Source organism: Chiloscyllium punctatum, chromosome 1 (genome assembly GCF_047496795.1).
Source record: "Chiloscyllium punctatum isolate Juve2018m chromosome 1, sChiPun1.3, whole genome shotgun sequence".
NCBI lineage: Eukaryota > Metazoa > Chordata > Chondrichthyes > Orectolobiformes > Hemiscylliidae > Chiloscyllium > Chiloscyllium punctatum.
This window is the reverse complement of record NC_092739.1, coordinates 112,405,753-112,422,092: the sequence shown is the minus strand read 5'-3', so window position 1 is coordinate 112,422,092 and position 16,340 is coordinate 112,405,753. Positions and strand designations below refer to the sequence as shown.

Here is a 16,340-nt window from a genome sequence, read left to right as displayed (position 1 = left end):
TGCCCAACAACCATAAGAAGGCAATCCAACAGATGGCATGAGCTGCCACTGTCAGGGGGTCAGAAAAGTCATGGGGCTATTCAACTACAGTCGGAGCTCTATTCCAGAGTTCGCAAAATTGGCTGAACCAATCAAGAGATTAACTAAAGGAGGCAAGCTCTCCTTGGAATCTGTAACCTGGGGGCCAGAATAGGAGGAGGCATACAGTCAACTTAAAACTCGACTCATATCAGGTAAGGCTGACAGATCCCAGCAAGGATTTTCACATCCGCTGTAATAATGAGGGAAGGTTTTACTCCGCAGTGGTCACCCAGCAGGGGAAGGCCCGTAGGATACTACTCAACTACAGAAGGGCCAGTAGTCAACGGGTTGGCAGGTGCATAGCAGCCTTAGACTGTGCTGCTTGGGCCGTTAGGGTTAGCGAGCCCATAGTAATGACAGGGAATGTCATCCTCCACATTAAACACACCCTAGTAGAGATGCTAAACACAGGGAAAGTGAGGGCTGTCTCCAATATGAGAAGGGCAAAGTGGGAGGCAGTTCTTTTACCCCCAAGTCAGTCCGTGGTAATAATTAGGGATACAGGAGAAAACCCAGCTGAGGGAATTCTAAACACAGGGGAACCGCACAGCTGTGGGGATATGGATGGGGATGAGGATAGGGGGCGAGTAAAAGGTACCGCCCTAGACACAGCCCAGGAAACCATCTTTGTGGACAGGTCACAAAAATATGTAGCAGGGTCGCCCTGAACAGGATGGGCTGTGGTGAATGATAAGTTAAAAACTTATCTGGAAGGATTGGTGGAAGTCAGTCTGCACAGGTAGTAGAACTGGTAGCACTCACCAAAGCACTGGAACTAGTAAAAGGAAAAACGTGAATATATAAACAGACAGTCAATATGCCTTCAGTGTAGTCCATGACTACATGGTGGCATGAGGCAGAAAAGGGTTCACCACTGCAGGGGGATCCCCAATTAAACACCAATTAAGAATTCAGACACTATTGCATGCCAGTGAACAGCCAAGAGAGGCTGCAGTAATAAAAAGAAAAGCCCATCAAAGGGAGCCAGCAAAAGAGAGCCAAAGTTAGCTAAAGTTCAAAGGAAATCAGGTAGCAGACCGAGCAGCTTAGAAAGCCTTAGAACAAGAAGTCATTGACGAAGCTGCAATAGCCACCATTGAATTAGCAAAACACGCTAACCAAATTCAGCAGCGACTGGAGGACACTGTACAGGAAGAGAGAGAGAAATGGGAACTGCAGAGGGCATTCAAAGGGGAGAATGGTGTCTGGGGGTGAGCAGACAAGGTGATAGCATCAGTGTGTATACAGAACACATTGCTGGAACTGCATCACGGGCTCTCCCATACAGATAGAGAGGCCGTGATAGCAAACCTAAGGAGAGAGTGTTGGTGGAAGGGAATGGAAAGAACGTGACCAAGTACTGCCACAGATGCATGGTTTGTGCACAACGTAACCCAGGGAGACCCATAAAAGTTAGGATGGGACACCAGCCCAGACCTAGGGGACCCTGGGAACATCTTCAGGTGAATTTTACAAGGCCACTACCACCATTCCGTGGGAAAACGTACTGCCTGGTCACCATAGACCAATTCACCTGGGGGGTAGAGGTATTACCAACCAAATGCTGAACTGCGACCACTGGAGCCTGAATATTAGAGGATTAGGGGTACCCCTCCAGATCAGCTACGACCAAGGGACGCATTTTACAGGCAAAGTCACAAAGACTGTCTGCCAATTACTCGGCATTAGACAAAAATTTCACATCCCCTATCACCCCCAGAGCTCAGGGATGGTAGAGAGAGAATGAATAGAATGCTCAAAAATACTTTAGCTAAGGCTACACAAACCTCAGACAGAATAGGGGCTGAAGTGCTACTAGCCATACGAATGAAATTAAGAGCCACCACGAATCACAAACCGGGCTAACACCATATGAATTAATGACCGCGCAAGCAATGCAATTAGCAGAGACAATAATCACAGGTGGCACCGATGTGGTCCATGAAAAGACAAAATTCAGCAGTATGTAACAGAATTAAGCGCCCAAGTGAAAGGGATGTGGAAATCTGTAATTGACAAACAAGACAAAAAGGACAAGGCAGGGGAACTCGAAATCTTCCCCGAGGTCCCAGAGTTGGGGTGATTTGGTGGTTAGCACTGCTGCCTCACAGCACCAGGGTTGCAGGTTTGATTCCAGCCTTGGGTGACTGCCTGTGTGGAGTCTGCACATTCTCCCTGTATCTGCGTGGGTTTCCTCCGGGTGCTCCGGTTTCCTCCCACAGTCCAAAGATGTGCAGGTTAGGTGAATTGGCCATGCTAAATTGCCAGTAGTGTTAGGTGCGTGGGTAATATGTAGGGGAATGGTCTGGGTGGGTTGCTCTTTGAAGGGTCGATGTGGACTTGTTGGGCAGAAGGGCCGTTCCCACACTGTAGGGAATCTAATCTAATCTAATCTAAACTAAACTAGGATTTCTGAAGCCTTTCCTGGCCTCCGCTCTTCCTACCACAGTGCATTATCTCATACTTTCCCACATTGTATTCTATCTGCCACTTCTTTGTCTACTCTCCTTGGGATTCTCTTAGGTTAAAATGCAGGTATAGTTGGCAGTTAGGAAAGCAAATGTGATGGTAGCATTTATTTCAAGAGAGCTAGAATAAAAGAACAGGGATTGACATGGCATGGTGGCTCAGTGGTTAGCACTGCTACCTCACAATGCCAGGGACCCGGGCAGGTTCCAGCCTCGGGCAACTCTCTGTGTGGAGTTTGCACATTCCACCCCCTGTGTCTGTGTGGGTTTCCACTGGGCACACTGGTTTCCTCTCACAGTGCAAAGACATGCAGGTTAGGTGAATAATTGGCCATGGTAAATTGCCAATAGTATTCAAGGATGCAGAGGTTAGGTGTGTTAGCCTCGGGAAATGCAGGGTTACAGGGATAGAGTAGGGGGATGGGTGTGGGTGGGATGTTCTTTGGAGGAATGGTGTCGACTTATTGGGTCAAATGGCCTGTTTCCAACTGTGGGATTTTATTTTATAAAATTGTACTGCTGAGGCTGTATAAGTGTCTGATCAGACCCCATTTGGAATATTGTGAGCAATTTTGAGCCCTTTTATAAGGGCTTGGGGGAGATTCTACAGGAATGATCTCAGGGATGAAAGACTTGTCATACGAAGAGCAGTTGAGATCTCTGGGTCTGTATTCGATGGAGTTTAGAAGGAGAAGGGGAGGATTTGATTGAAATATTGTTACATTGCCCTATAGTTTCCAAGGATGTACAGGGCAGGTGGGTTAGGCATTGGATATATAGGGTTACCGGGACAGGGTCGATGTCCGGGGCGGGGGGTGGGTACGGATGGAGTTGCTCTTCAGAGGATCAGTATGGACTGGATGGGCCTAATGGCTACTTTCCGCACTTTCAGGATTATATGATCACAGAGCAGAGCATACTCGATAGGCCGAATGGTCTAATTCTCCTTCTATCTGTTATGGTCTTGATTAGTTTCAATATCCCTGTGCTTCCCTGAGCTTGAAAGTCAAAATCACACACAATCTTAATTCTTCTAATAGGCTCAAACTAAATTTATATATTTTATCCTGTTCGCGAACTTAGCGATTCAAATAAAATAAACCTGATTTACCCAGAACAGAACAGGACGTGATGGAAATTGAACTGCCAGTTATGATTCAGAGTCGATGGTTTCTCCTGAACTTCCCTCACAGCGGGTTGCCGCTGTTTAGATAGCAATAAACCCCAATGAGGGCCGTGTGTGTACTCAGTAAAGACTGATTTGTTTGGATAAGGATTAAAAAACTAAAGAGAGATTATTGAAGATTGAATTCATTGCGGGAGAGAGACTGAAACCAAACTCGGGTCAAGTTTACAATTTTAGTCTCTGTATTGCCTCCAATGGTTCATTTTGTTCCGTTCATTATAAACCATTCTAATGCAGATAATAGGAAGTGGGAGGCATCTAAACATTAGGCGTGTTAGTAGCTAACAACTTCAAGATGCCAGTAGAGAAATTCAGAATGGCCTGGTGTGTGCAATGGCTCTTACTCACTATCGGTGAGTCCAACGAAAGGTATCATCCCTTCCCCACGCCGCGCCTTCCGGTCTGCAGCCTGTTTGGTGAATTGATTGAAATGCTTTAAGGCGAATCCATGCCTCTTCTCCACAGCTTTCTGAGCCACTGACTCTGAGGCATCTTCACAATTTTGACCTTCACAGCCTGAAACTGACCAAACAACATCCAAAGGATGTTCCTGAACGTCAGCAACAACAAAATAGCAATCCACGGCTCTTGATAACTGTTTGAACAGAGTTCGAGCCACGGAGTATCATTTTCGCTACTCACCACCACCACCACCTGCAGTCCTGACCGCCTGCAAAGTGAACAGCACGGCAGTGAGGAATCTGAATCTACATACACTAAAACAAAACAGAAAAAACCACATTAATTCCTAACATTTCCATTCAGCAACTTTGCAGATCGCATCCCGTCCAAATACTTTCAGCAAATTTACCGTGGAGTCTTCCCAAAAGGCATTATTCCCAGATATTCTTAATTCTTCCCTACTTTTTGGAACTAAAAAAAACGCTTCAATTTCGCCAGCTCAGGTTCACAGAGAAATCGGGGGGAGCTGATGATTTCCTAACTCGGCTCCTTCTGACCATTCTCCAACTGGAACCCAAACGCTGGGCAATTAACACTTCGGGAGTTCTCACCTCCTGCCGCTCGCCGCTTCCAATAAACCAATACTGTCCTCAATGCCCGCCTCCTCGTTCAGACCAGGATTTCCAGCATTTGATTTGAGACTTTTCACCACGTATACATTTCATTTCCTTTTTTAATTTCAATGTTCCGAACAAACGTAAACTGTAACCGTCATATAAAAGCAGAATACTGCGGACACTGCAGATCTGAAAGTGCAGAAGAAACTCAGCAGATCCAGCAGAATCTGTCTAGAGAAAGAAACAGAGTTAATATTTAGGATCAAACGAGTTTTCTTTGGGGACCACTCTACATTGTGTAAAGAAACAGCCCCTGTATGAACTTTCCAGCTCCTACTACAGGGATTGGACCTATCACTCTGGGCAACTGAACTAACCAACTTCACATGACAAAATTAATTTTGGATTACAAATCAACTCTAATTTCCGTCAGTCCTAATATATCTCTGGGGACACTAATTTCTTCACATTAAAACACCAAATAATGATAGTGAATACAATGGGGTTTCTTAATGAGTGAAGTATGGCAAAAAACATACTGTTACTGTTTCCCAGTGATATCAAATCATTAACTCTTCCCAGTGATTATCTTTCCCTCACTCAACACAGTTGGGGAGAGAATGTGTTCTGGCAGGAGGTTTGCATTCCATTGAATACTATCTCTCTTGTTAGTTTATCTAAGTGCATGAGGTGAATGCCATTTCAACTCTCAGCCATATTAAGCTTATTAAGTATCTAGTATGACATGTTTCATCCTAATTTTCCTGTCAATTTAGGTGAGTGGGCAAGAATATGTTAGGTAGAATGTACTATCTGGAATGTGAAGTTATTCACCTTATTAGGAAAAATAGAAAAGCTGAACATATTTTAATAGACGAGAGACTGAGAAACATTCGCATTAAGAGTGACAGGATGGCTCAGTGGTTAGCACTACTGCTCAGGGACCTGGGTTAGATTCCACCCTCAGGTGACTGTGTGGAGTTTGCACATTCTCTTTGTGTTTGTGTGCTTTGCTCCAGTTTCCTCTCACAGTCCAAATATATACAGGTTAGGTGCATTGACAATGCTAAACTGCCCATAGTGTCCAGAGATGTGCAGGCTAGTTGGCTAGATATGGGAAATGAAGGGTTACAGGGTTACATGGTGGCACAGTGGTGAGCACTGCTGCCTCACAGCGTCAGAGACCGGGTTCAATTCCCGCCTCAGGCGACTGACTATGTGGAGTTTGCACATTCTCCCTGTGTCTGTGTGGGTTTTCCCCTGGGTGCTCTGGTTTCCTCCCACAGTCCAAAAATGCGCAGATTAGGTGAATTGGCCATGCTAAATTGCCCGTAGAGTTAGGTGTAGAGGAATGGGAATGGGTCTGGGTGGGTTGCGCTTCGGCGGGTCAGTGTGGACTTGTCGGACCGAAGGGCCTGTTTCCACACTGTAAGTAATATAATCTGTAATTGCCAGGGGGGAGGGTCTGGGTGGGATGCTCTTTGGAGGACTGGTATAGGCTGAATGGCCTCCTTCCATATTGTAGGGATCCTATAATGATTCTGAGTGAAGGAGATACTGGGTATCCTTGTATATCATTTGATAAAGGTCAACATGGAGGAACAGTAAGCAATTAAAAAAAAAGCATGCAAACAAAAACAGAAATTGCTGGAGAAATTCAGTAGGCCTATGGAGAGAAAGTGAGGACTGCAGATGCTGGAGATCAGAGCTGAAAATGTGTTGCCGGTCAGGCAGCATCCAAGGAGCAGGAGAATCGACGTTTTGGGCATGAGCCCTTCTTCAGGAATGAGGAAAGTGTGCCAAGCAGGCTAAGATAAAAGGTGGGGAGGAGGGACTTGGGGGAGGGGTGTTGGAAATGCGATAGTTAGGGTGAGGGTGATAGGCCGGAGTGGGGGTGGGGGCTGAGAGGTCAGGAAGAAGATTGCAGGTTAGGAAGGTGATGCTGAGTTCAAGGGTTGGGACTGAGACAAGGGGGGGGGAGGGGAAATGAGGAAACTGGAGAAATCTGAGTTCATCCCTTGTGGTTGGAGGGTTCCTAGGCGGAAGATGAGGCGCTCTTCCTCCAGCCGTCGTGTTGCTATGATCTGGCGATGGAGGAGTCCAAGGACCTGCATGTCCTTGGTGGAGTGGGAGGGGGAGTTGAAGTGTTGAGCCACAGGGTGGTTGGGTTGGTTGGTCCGGGTGTCCCAGAGGTGTTCTCTGAAACGTTCTGCAAGTAGGCGGCCTGCGTCCCCAATATAGAGGAGGCCACATCGGGTGCAGCGGATGCAGTAAATGATGTGTGTGGAGGTGCAGGTGAATTTGTGGCGGATTTGGAAGGATCCCTTGCGGCCTTGGAGGGAAGTAAGGGGGAAGGTGTGGGCGCAAGTTTTGCATTTCGTGCGGTTGCAGGGGAAGGTGCCGGGAGTGGAGGTTGGGTTGGTGGGGGGTGTGGACCTGACGAGGGAGTCACGGAGGGAGTGGTCTTTTTGGAACGCTGATAGGAGAGAGGATGGAAATATATCCCTGGTGGTGGGGTCCATTTGGAGGTGGCGGAAATGATGACGGATGATACGATGTACATGGAGGTTGGTGGGGTGGTAGGTGAGGACCAGTGGGGTTCTGTTCTGGTGGCGATTGGAGGGGCAGGGCTCAAGGGCGGAGGAGCAGGAAGTGGAGGAGATGCGGTGGAGAGCATCGTCGACCACGTCTGGGGGGAAATTGCGGTCTTTGAAGAAGGAGGCCATCTGGGTTGTTCGGTATTGGAACTAGTCCTCCTGGGAGGTAAAAACAATGACTGCAGATGCTGGAAACCAGATTCTGGATTAGTGGTGCTGGAAGAGCACAGCAGTTCAGGCAGCATCCAAGGAGCTTTGAAATCGATGTTCCGGGCAAAAGCCCTTCATCAGGAATAAAGGCAGTGAGCCTGAAGCGTGGAGAGATAAGCTAGAGGAGGGTGGGGGTGGGGAGAAAGTAGCATAGAGTACAATGGGTGAGTGGGGGAGGGGATGAAGGTGGTAGGTCAGGGAGGAGAGGGTGGAGTGGATAGATGGAAAAGGAGATAGGCAGGTAGGACAAGTCCGGACAAGTCATGGGGACAGTGCTGAGCTGGAAGTTTAGAACTAGGGTGAGGTGGGGGAAGGGGAAATGAGGAAACTGTTGAAGTCCACATTGATGCCCTGGGGTTGAAGTGTTCCAAAGGCGGAAGATGAGGCGTTCTTCCTCCAGGCGTCTTGTGGTGAGGGAGCGGCGGTGAAGGAGGCCCAGGACCTCCATGTCCTCGGCAGAGTGGGAGGGGTAGTTGAAATGTTGGGCCACGGGGCGGTTTGGTTGATTGGTGCAGGTGTCCTGGATATGTTCCCTAAAGCGCTCTGCTAGGAGGTGCACAGTCTCCCCAATGTTGAGGAGACCGCATCGGGAGCAACAGATACAATAAATGATATTAGTGGATGTGCAAGTAAAACTTTGATGGATGTGGAAGGCTCCTTTAGGGCCTTGGATAGAGGTGAGGGAGGAGGTGTGGGCGCAGGTTTTGCAGTTCCTGCAGTGACAGGGGAAAGTGCCAGGATGGGAGGGTGGGTTGTAGGGGGGCGTGGACCTAACCAGGTAGTCACGGAGGGAACGGTCTTTGCGGAAGGCGGAAAGTGGTGGGGAGGGAAATATATCCCTGGTGGTGGGGTCTGTTTGGAGGTGGCGGAAATGTCGGCGGATGATTTGGTTTATGCGAAGGTTGGTAGGGTGGAAGGTGAGCACCAGGGGCGTTCTGTCCTTGTTACAGTTGGAGGGGTGGGGTCTGAGGGCGGAGGTGCGGCATGTGGACGAGATGCGTTGGAGGGCATCTTTAACCACGTGGGAAGGGAAATTGCGGTCTCTAAAGAAGGAGGCCATCTGGTGTGTTCTGTGGTGGAACTGGTCCTCCTGGGAGCAGATCCGGCGGAGGCGTTCTCAAGAAGGAGGACATCTGGTGTGTTCTGTGGTGGAATTCCCACAGCTACCTGGATTACACCTCTTCCCACCCTACCTCTTGCAAAAATGTCATCCCGTATTCCCAATTCCTCCACCTCCGCCGGATCTGCTCCCAGGAGAACCGAACAACCCAGATGGCCTCCTTCTTCAAAGACTGCAATTTCCCCCCAGACGTGGTCGACAATGCTCTCCACCGCATCTCCTCCACTTCCCGCTCCTCTGCCCTTGAGCCCTGCCCCTCCAATCGCCACCAGGACAGAACCCCACTGGTCCTTACCTACCACCCCACCAACCTCCATATACATCGTATCATCCGTTGTCATTTCCGCCACCTCCAAACGGACCCTACCACCAGGGATATATCTCCCTCCCCTCCCCTATCAGCATTCTGAAAAGACCACTCACTCCGTGACTCCCTTGTCAGGTCCACACCCCCCACCAACCCAACCTCCACTCCTGGCACCTTCCCCTGCAACCGCACGAAATGCAAAACCTGCGCCCACACCTCCCCCCTTACTTCCCTCCAAGGCCCCAAGGGATCCTTCCAAATCCGCCACAAATTCACCTGCACCTCCACACACATCATTTACTGCATCCGCTGAACCCGATGTGGCCTCCTCTACATTGGGGAGGCAGGCCGCCTACTTGCGGAACATTTCAGAGAACACCTCTGGGACACCTGGACCAACCAACCCAACCACCCCGTGGCTCAACACTTCAACTCCCCCTCCCACTCCACTATGGACATACAGGTCCTTGGACTCCTCCATCACCAGACCATAGCAACACGACGGCTGGAGGAAGAGCACCTCATCTTCCGCCTAGGAACCCTCCAACCACAAGGGATGAACTCAGATTTCTCCAGTTTCCTCATTTCCCTTCCCCCCCCCCCTTGTCTCAGTCCCAACCCTCGAACTCAGCATCACCTTCCTAACCTGCAATCTTCTTCCTGACCTCTCCGTACCCACCCCCACTCTGGCCTATTACCCTCAGCTTATCACCCTCACCTTAACCTCCTTCCACCTACTGTATTTCCAACGCCCTTCCCCCAAGTCCCTCCTCCCCACCTTTTACCTTAGCCTGCTTGGCACACTTTCCTCATTTCTGAAGAAGGGCTCATGCCTGAAACGTCGATTCACCTGCTCCTTGGATGCTGCCTGACCTGCTGCGCTATGGAGAGAAAGCAGAGTTAACGTTCTGAGTTCTACAGAAGTGTCATTGGACCCAATAAGTTCATTCTACCTTCCCTCCACAGATGCTGCCGGCCCTGCTAAATTTCTCTAGCAATTTGTTTTGTTTCAGATTTGCAGCATCTATAGTTCTTTGTTATATTATATAAGAAAGCAAGTGGTAAGTTAGCCTTTATTACATGGCTGCATTTGTGGCCAACACTACTACTCAGCGGACTACCATATGTGCAAAATCAGAATATTGCTTTTAAACTCTGATCCAGCAGTAATGTGCCATACATTATAACCAGAATCACAGAATCCTTATAGTGTGGAAACAGGCCTTTCGACCCTCTGAATAGTAACCCACTCAGAGCCATTCCCCTATATTTACCCCTGACTAATGTACCCAACCTACACACAGTCTGAACACAATGGGCAATCCAGCTTGGCCAATTCACCTAACCTGCACATCTTTGGACTGTGGGAGGAAACCAAAACACCTGGACAAAACCCATGCAGATCCCGGGACAATGTGCATTATCGCTGAAGGTGAGCATCTCGCCAAGACCTTCCCTATGCCTCCACTTCTCACCTTTAAATAACCACCAAACCTTAAACAGGTTCGCAGCAAATTGCCCAGCCTTAAGGTCAACATTGACCACAACACCATACAATCCTGTCATGGCTACCACTGCAAGGTGAGTCAAAATGTGGGGACACCACTTACCATGTACGCAGCAGGTACTCATGTGACACGGCCAACATTGTCTATCTCATGCGCTACAGGCAAGGATGCCCTGAGGCATGGTACATTGGCGTGACCGAGCAGATGCTACAACAATGGATGAATGGACACCATGCACCAATTGCCAGACTGGGGTGCTCCCCCCCAGTCAGGGAACACTTCAGTGATCGGGGACATTTGGCCTCAGACCTTCGAGTGACCATCCTCCAAGATGGACTTCTGGATACGTAACAACGCAGAGTGGCCGAGCAGAGGCTAATAGCCACGTTTGGTACTGGGATCTTGGGTCCATGTCACACTACAGGTGAGCCCACTACACTATACATGCTCACACATAAGCACACACATACACTTACATATGCACACAGACCCTGTCTCATACATGTTCTCTCAGACACACACAAACACATCCCACACTCTCACCCACGTGCACACCTTCTCACAGGTATATACTCTGTCACATTCACGCACACATACAGACTCTCTCACTCTTTACCACACACATAGACACACTCTTTAATTCTTCTCACATGTACGCACGCACCCATTTAAGTCTATGGGGTGAATTTGCAGTTGCAGAATTGTATTTTCAGATACATTTTATTTTGTTCAAAAAGCACACAATCTGTAGGCAGATAATCCATGCGATATTTTATAAATTCCTACTTTAGAAATAGAACCAGTTTGACTCTAACCTCACACCTTTAATGCATTGTCTGAGCTGAGATGTTAAGATTTTTATAAAAAAAGGTGTCTTTGGGAATGTAACTTAAAAGAAGTTCTGGGATTTACATATTAATGAATCAAAACCTGCAACCTATTCGAAGTGATTAAAGACTTAACAGCAATCTAGGTTTGTTCAATACATCACATTAGCTGTATGACACCTTGAACTTTTACTATAAATTCTGTGTCCTATGATCCTGTCCCACATGCTATCTGAAGAAGGAGCAGCACTCAGAAAGCTAGTACTTCCAAATAAACCTGTTGGACTATTATCTGCTGTTGTGTGATTTGGGGGATGTACTTGTATCTGGAAATTTGTGTTGCAGACGTTTCGTCCCTTGTCTAGGTGACATCCTCAGTGCTTGGGAGCCTCCTGTGAAGCGCTTCTGTGATCTTTCCTCCGGCACAGAAGCGCTTCACAGGAGGCTCCCATGCACTGAGGATGTCACTTAGACAGGGGACGAAACGTCTGCAACACAAATTCCCAGCTCGGCGAATAGAACAACAACCATGAGCACCCAAGCTACAAATCTTCTCACAAACTATGTATTGGGAAAGGCAAGGACTGATTAGGGATAGTCAACATGGCTTTCTGTGTGGGAAATCATGTCTCACAAACTTGATTGAGTGTTTTGAAGAAGTAACAAAGAGGATTGATGAGGGCAGAGTGGTAGATGTGATCTATATGGAATTCAGTAAGGCATTCAACAAGGTTCCTCATGAGAGACTGGTGAGCAAGGTTAGATCTCATGGAATACAGGGAGAACTCGCCATGTGGACACGGAACTGGCCCAAAGATAGAACACAGAGGGTGGTGGTGGAGGGTTGTTTTTCAGACTGGAGACCTGTGACCAATTGAATGCCACAAGGATTAGTGCTGGGTCCACTACTTTTCATCATTTATATAAATGATTTGGATGTGAGCATAATAGGTATAGTTAGTAAGTTTGCAGATGACACCAAAATTGGAGGTGTAGTGGACAGCAAAAAAGGCTACCTCAGATTACAATGGGATCTTGATCAGATGGGGCAATGGACTGAGGAGTGGCAGATGGAGTTTAATTTAGATAAATGTGGGGTGCTGCATTTTGGGAAAGCAAATCTTAGTAGGACTTATGGTAAGGTCCTTGGGAGTGTTGCTGAACAAAGAGACCTTGGAGTGCAGATTCATAGCTCCTTGAAAGTGGAGTCACAGATAGATAGGATAGTGAAGAAGGCGTATGGTATGCTTTCCTTTATTGGTTAGAGTATTGAGTACAGGAGTTGGGAGGTCAGGTTGCGGCTATACAGGACATTGGTTAGGCCACTGTTGGAATATTGCATACAATTCTGGTCTCCTTCCTATCGGAAGGATGTTGTGAAACTTGAAAGGGTTCAGGAAATGTTTACAAGGATGTTGCCAAGGTTGGAGGATCTGAACTGCAGGGAGAGGTTGAATAGGCCAGGGCTGTTTTCCCTGCAGTGTCGGAGGGTGAGGGGTGACCTATTATAGGTTTATAAAATCATGAGGGGCATGGATAGGATAAATAGACAAAGTCTTTTTCCTAGGGTGGGTGAGTCCAGAGCTGGAGGGCATAGGTTGAGGGTGAGAGGGGAAAGGTATAAAAGAGACCTAAGGGGCAACTTTTTCACTCAGGGGGTGGTACGTATATAGAATGAGCTGCCAGAAGAACTGGTGGAGGCTGGTAAATTGCAACATTTAAAAGGCATCTGGATGGGTATATGAATAAGAAGGGTTTAGAGGGATATGGGACAGGTGCTGGCAGTTGGGACAAGGGTTGGGATATCTGGTCGGCATGGACAGGTTGGCTACCGAAGGGTTTGTTTCCATGCTGTACATCTCTATGACTCTATGAACTTTGTTTACCCCAGTCCAACACAAGCACCTCCACATCATGTCAACTATTACTGACTCGCTGAATATATCCTAACTTGACCAACTTCACTCATATTCTTCAGGTAAATAATGTTGCTATGGGAATCTCCAAGGATCTCATCAATGCCTCTGTTTTCAAGGTAGTCCCTCAAGTAGAGGAAAGGAGGAAATGAGAAAATGTGTGAAAAAGTGAGAATAAGATCATTTCTTATTCTCGTTCTTTCAAAACAAAATATTCCAAAATTCATTCCTGTAAATTGATATTCATGTTCATGTTGATATTCTTAATGTGAAGGGTGAACATATTCATTCTGGGAGAAAAGACAAGAGAATGTCCTCCATTTCAGGAATGGGTGTGAACAGCTTTGTTTGGACTGGACAAATACTCTCTTCTTTCAGTCCTCTGTTTGTCCAATATCCACTTGAAAGTACTGTCTCTGTGGGCTCACATCTGTGCACTTTGTCCTTTCGCAAGTAACACTGAGCAAACTCTAACCGTCATTTGTTTCTATTCTGTTGTAACCAAACAGTTGCTCTTATAGGCTCTTTGATCCCTTTTCCTAACACTAACACAGCAGTTTGATTTTTCCATCTTTACCTTGAAAGCCAGTCTGCTGTCTAATGTATGTGTCGATTGTAGGACTGTGGAGATACGTTAAATAACACAATTAGGGGCACTTCAGGTTTTATTTCTAGCATGCGCCAAATTAACTGATTCCAGCTGTGCCACCAATAACTACTTTTAGGAGGGGGAAAAGATCAGTCATTCCTGATTGTCATTGAGAGAGACTCTTGTCAGCAATGCTCCTATATGAATGTTGGGAAAGGTTAGGATCAGGCTCTGCTGTTTTGCCTTTTGAAGTTTATTCACTGGAAGTGCTCAGGTTTATGCTTATATTTGAAAAATCACCAGTGAAGTGATTAATGTCCTTAGAACAGCAGCAAGTCAGCATTTTCAGCAGGGGGAGGAAAAAGGTGAGCAAAGTGACAAATGAAAAAAAAACAATTTTAAAAATGGTTGTCAATGCTCGTGTAGAGTAATTCCTGATCAATAATTTCAGCAATTTTGACCTATAAGCAGTTAGCTTGTTTTCCTTGCTCCCAGAGAGATTTCTCCAATTCATGAACTAGGGATTACCATTCTGTAAACTAGATAATCAAGTTGAATGACTGAATATGTTTATTTAATGAAGGCTGAGCTTGTTTAGTTAAGGATTAAAAATGACATGAAGAGATTAAAAAGTAACAACTTGGCTGATTGACAAAAACTGAAGCCAAAACTAAAAACAAAGGTGAAGGGTTCTGAAGAAGCTAATGTTCTGGGGCCATGGGTTTGAATTCCACTGTGGTGAATGGTAAAATTTGAATTCAGTTAACACAGTCTGGAATTAAAACATAGTCTAATAGTGACTCATTTACTACTGCTGATTGTCACTTAAAAGCCATCTGGTTCACTAATGCTCATTAGCAAAGATAATCTGCTATCCTTTCCTGGTCTGATCTACATATAAATCCAGATCTATACCAAAGCAGTTTACTCTTGACTACCATATGGACAAATAGGCGTGTGCAATAAGTGCTGGCCTAGCCAGGAAGACCGTCATCCCACAAATAAATTAAAATAAACATGGAACACTGTATAGATAAGTGAAAAACGGAGACTTTGTAATAGGAGAAATTTATTCCCTTGACATGTTGGTTTGTTTTTGCTGCTTCATATAGTTTCTATTTCCTTTTAATTTTTTTCCCTTAAGGACATTACCAGTCCTTTACAGATGAGATAGAAGATGTGAAATCTGGTAATTTGACAGCAGACAAATTGGGAGGGAAGCCTGATGTGTTCCCACTGCCATGAGATATTATCTCAGCAATAATGACAGTGGCTCAACCATTTATTATCCAGAGGAAGATGGTCAATTACTCTAATCCATTGACCTTTTAATGGTCATTTTGCCAGATCACTGGGATTTTACACACATTAAAAGAGCTCCTGCCTACATGGAGAAATGTCCACCTACACAGTGGTGGCCTCCCAGCAGCTTCCCATGTGCAGACATTCCTTTCTGGATGCTTCATTATCCAAAATTATCCAATGGCTGCCCTGGGGGCTCCAGCATCACCACAGGAAGGAACATCTCTCTGATCAACAGAACTGCCTGTCTGACATCAGCACTATCCTTTGTGGGTGCTTCAACATGGAGATCCTTCTTTCTTACAAGAATCTCCCAGAACTAGACATCCAAGTGGCTAGGGAGAATAGGACATTGAAGGAAATTGCACTCGGCAAATTAATGGGGCTGAGAGTTGATAACGTCCCAGGACCAGACAGTGTACATCCTAAAGTGTTGAAAGAGGTTTTTGTAGAGATAGTCAATGCATTGGTGATGATCTTCCAAATTTTTATAGATTTTGGAATGACTTCTGGAAGGTAGTATATGTCACTGCACTATTTGAGAAGGGAGAGAGAAAGGAAAAGCAGGGAACTACAGACCTGTCAGCATTGCATTGATGGTAGATAAATGCCAGCATCTATTATAAAGGATGTAAAAAGTGGATTGCTAAAGATATAATTGGGCATAGCATGGATTTGCAAGTAAGAAATTGTTTTTGATGAACTTGTTGGACATTTTTGAAGATGTTATAAACAAAATTGATAAAGAGAAGTTCATGGACATAGCATAATCAGATTTTTAGGCAGCCTTTGATAAGGTACCCCACGGGAGGCTGGTTAGAAGGATTAAAGCACATGGGATACAAGATAGTGTACTAGTATGGATTAATAATTGGTTAACAGACAGAAAACAGGGTGCAAGGATAAAGGGATCATTTGCGCATTGGCAGACTGTGTGTATTGGGGTACCTGATCAGTACCTGAGCCTCAGCTGTTTACAATATAGAAAAATAATTTGGATGTGGGGACCAAATATTTCTTATTTTTCAGATGATAAAGAGCTAAGCAGGAATATATTAAGAGGTTGATGTAAAGCAACTTCAGGAAGATTTGGACAGGCTTCGAGAATGGGAAAGAATAAGGAAGATAGAATACAACATGGAAAAATGTAAGGTTTTGTTAGGAGAATGGATGTACTGATTCAATATCGCATGTGATTCAAGTCTACCCA

The 16,340-nt window shown here is 46.0% G+C and overlaps 1 protein-coding gene across 1 annotated transcript in view; it reads right to left on the bottom strand.

Moving 5' to 3' along the window:
• The window catches only part of LOC140479614 (uncharacterized), a 52,955-nt gene that overhangs the window by 21,903 nt on the left and 14,712 nt on the right, over positions 1 to 16,340 (bottom strand). The window contains exons 3-5 of the mRNA XM_072573476.1: positions 4,856 to 4,985; positions 4,378 to 4,451; positions 4,084 to 4,330 (exon numbers count right to left, since the gene is read on the bottom strand). Of these exons, the coding sequence (XP_072429577.1) occupies positions 4,084 to 4,330; positions 4,378 to 4,451; positions 4,856 to 4,985 (451 nt within the window). The remainder of the gene's footprint in view (positions 1 to 4,083; positions 4,331 to 4,377; positions 4,452 to 4,855; positions 4,986 to 16,340) is intronic.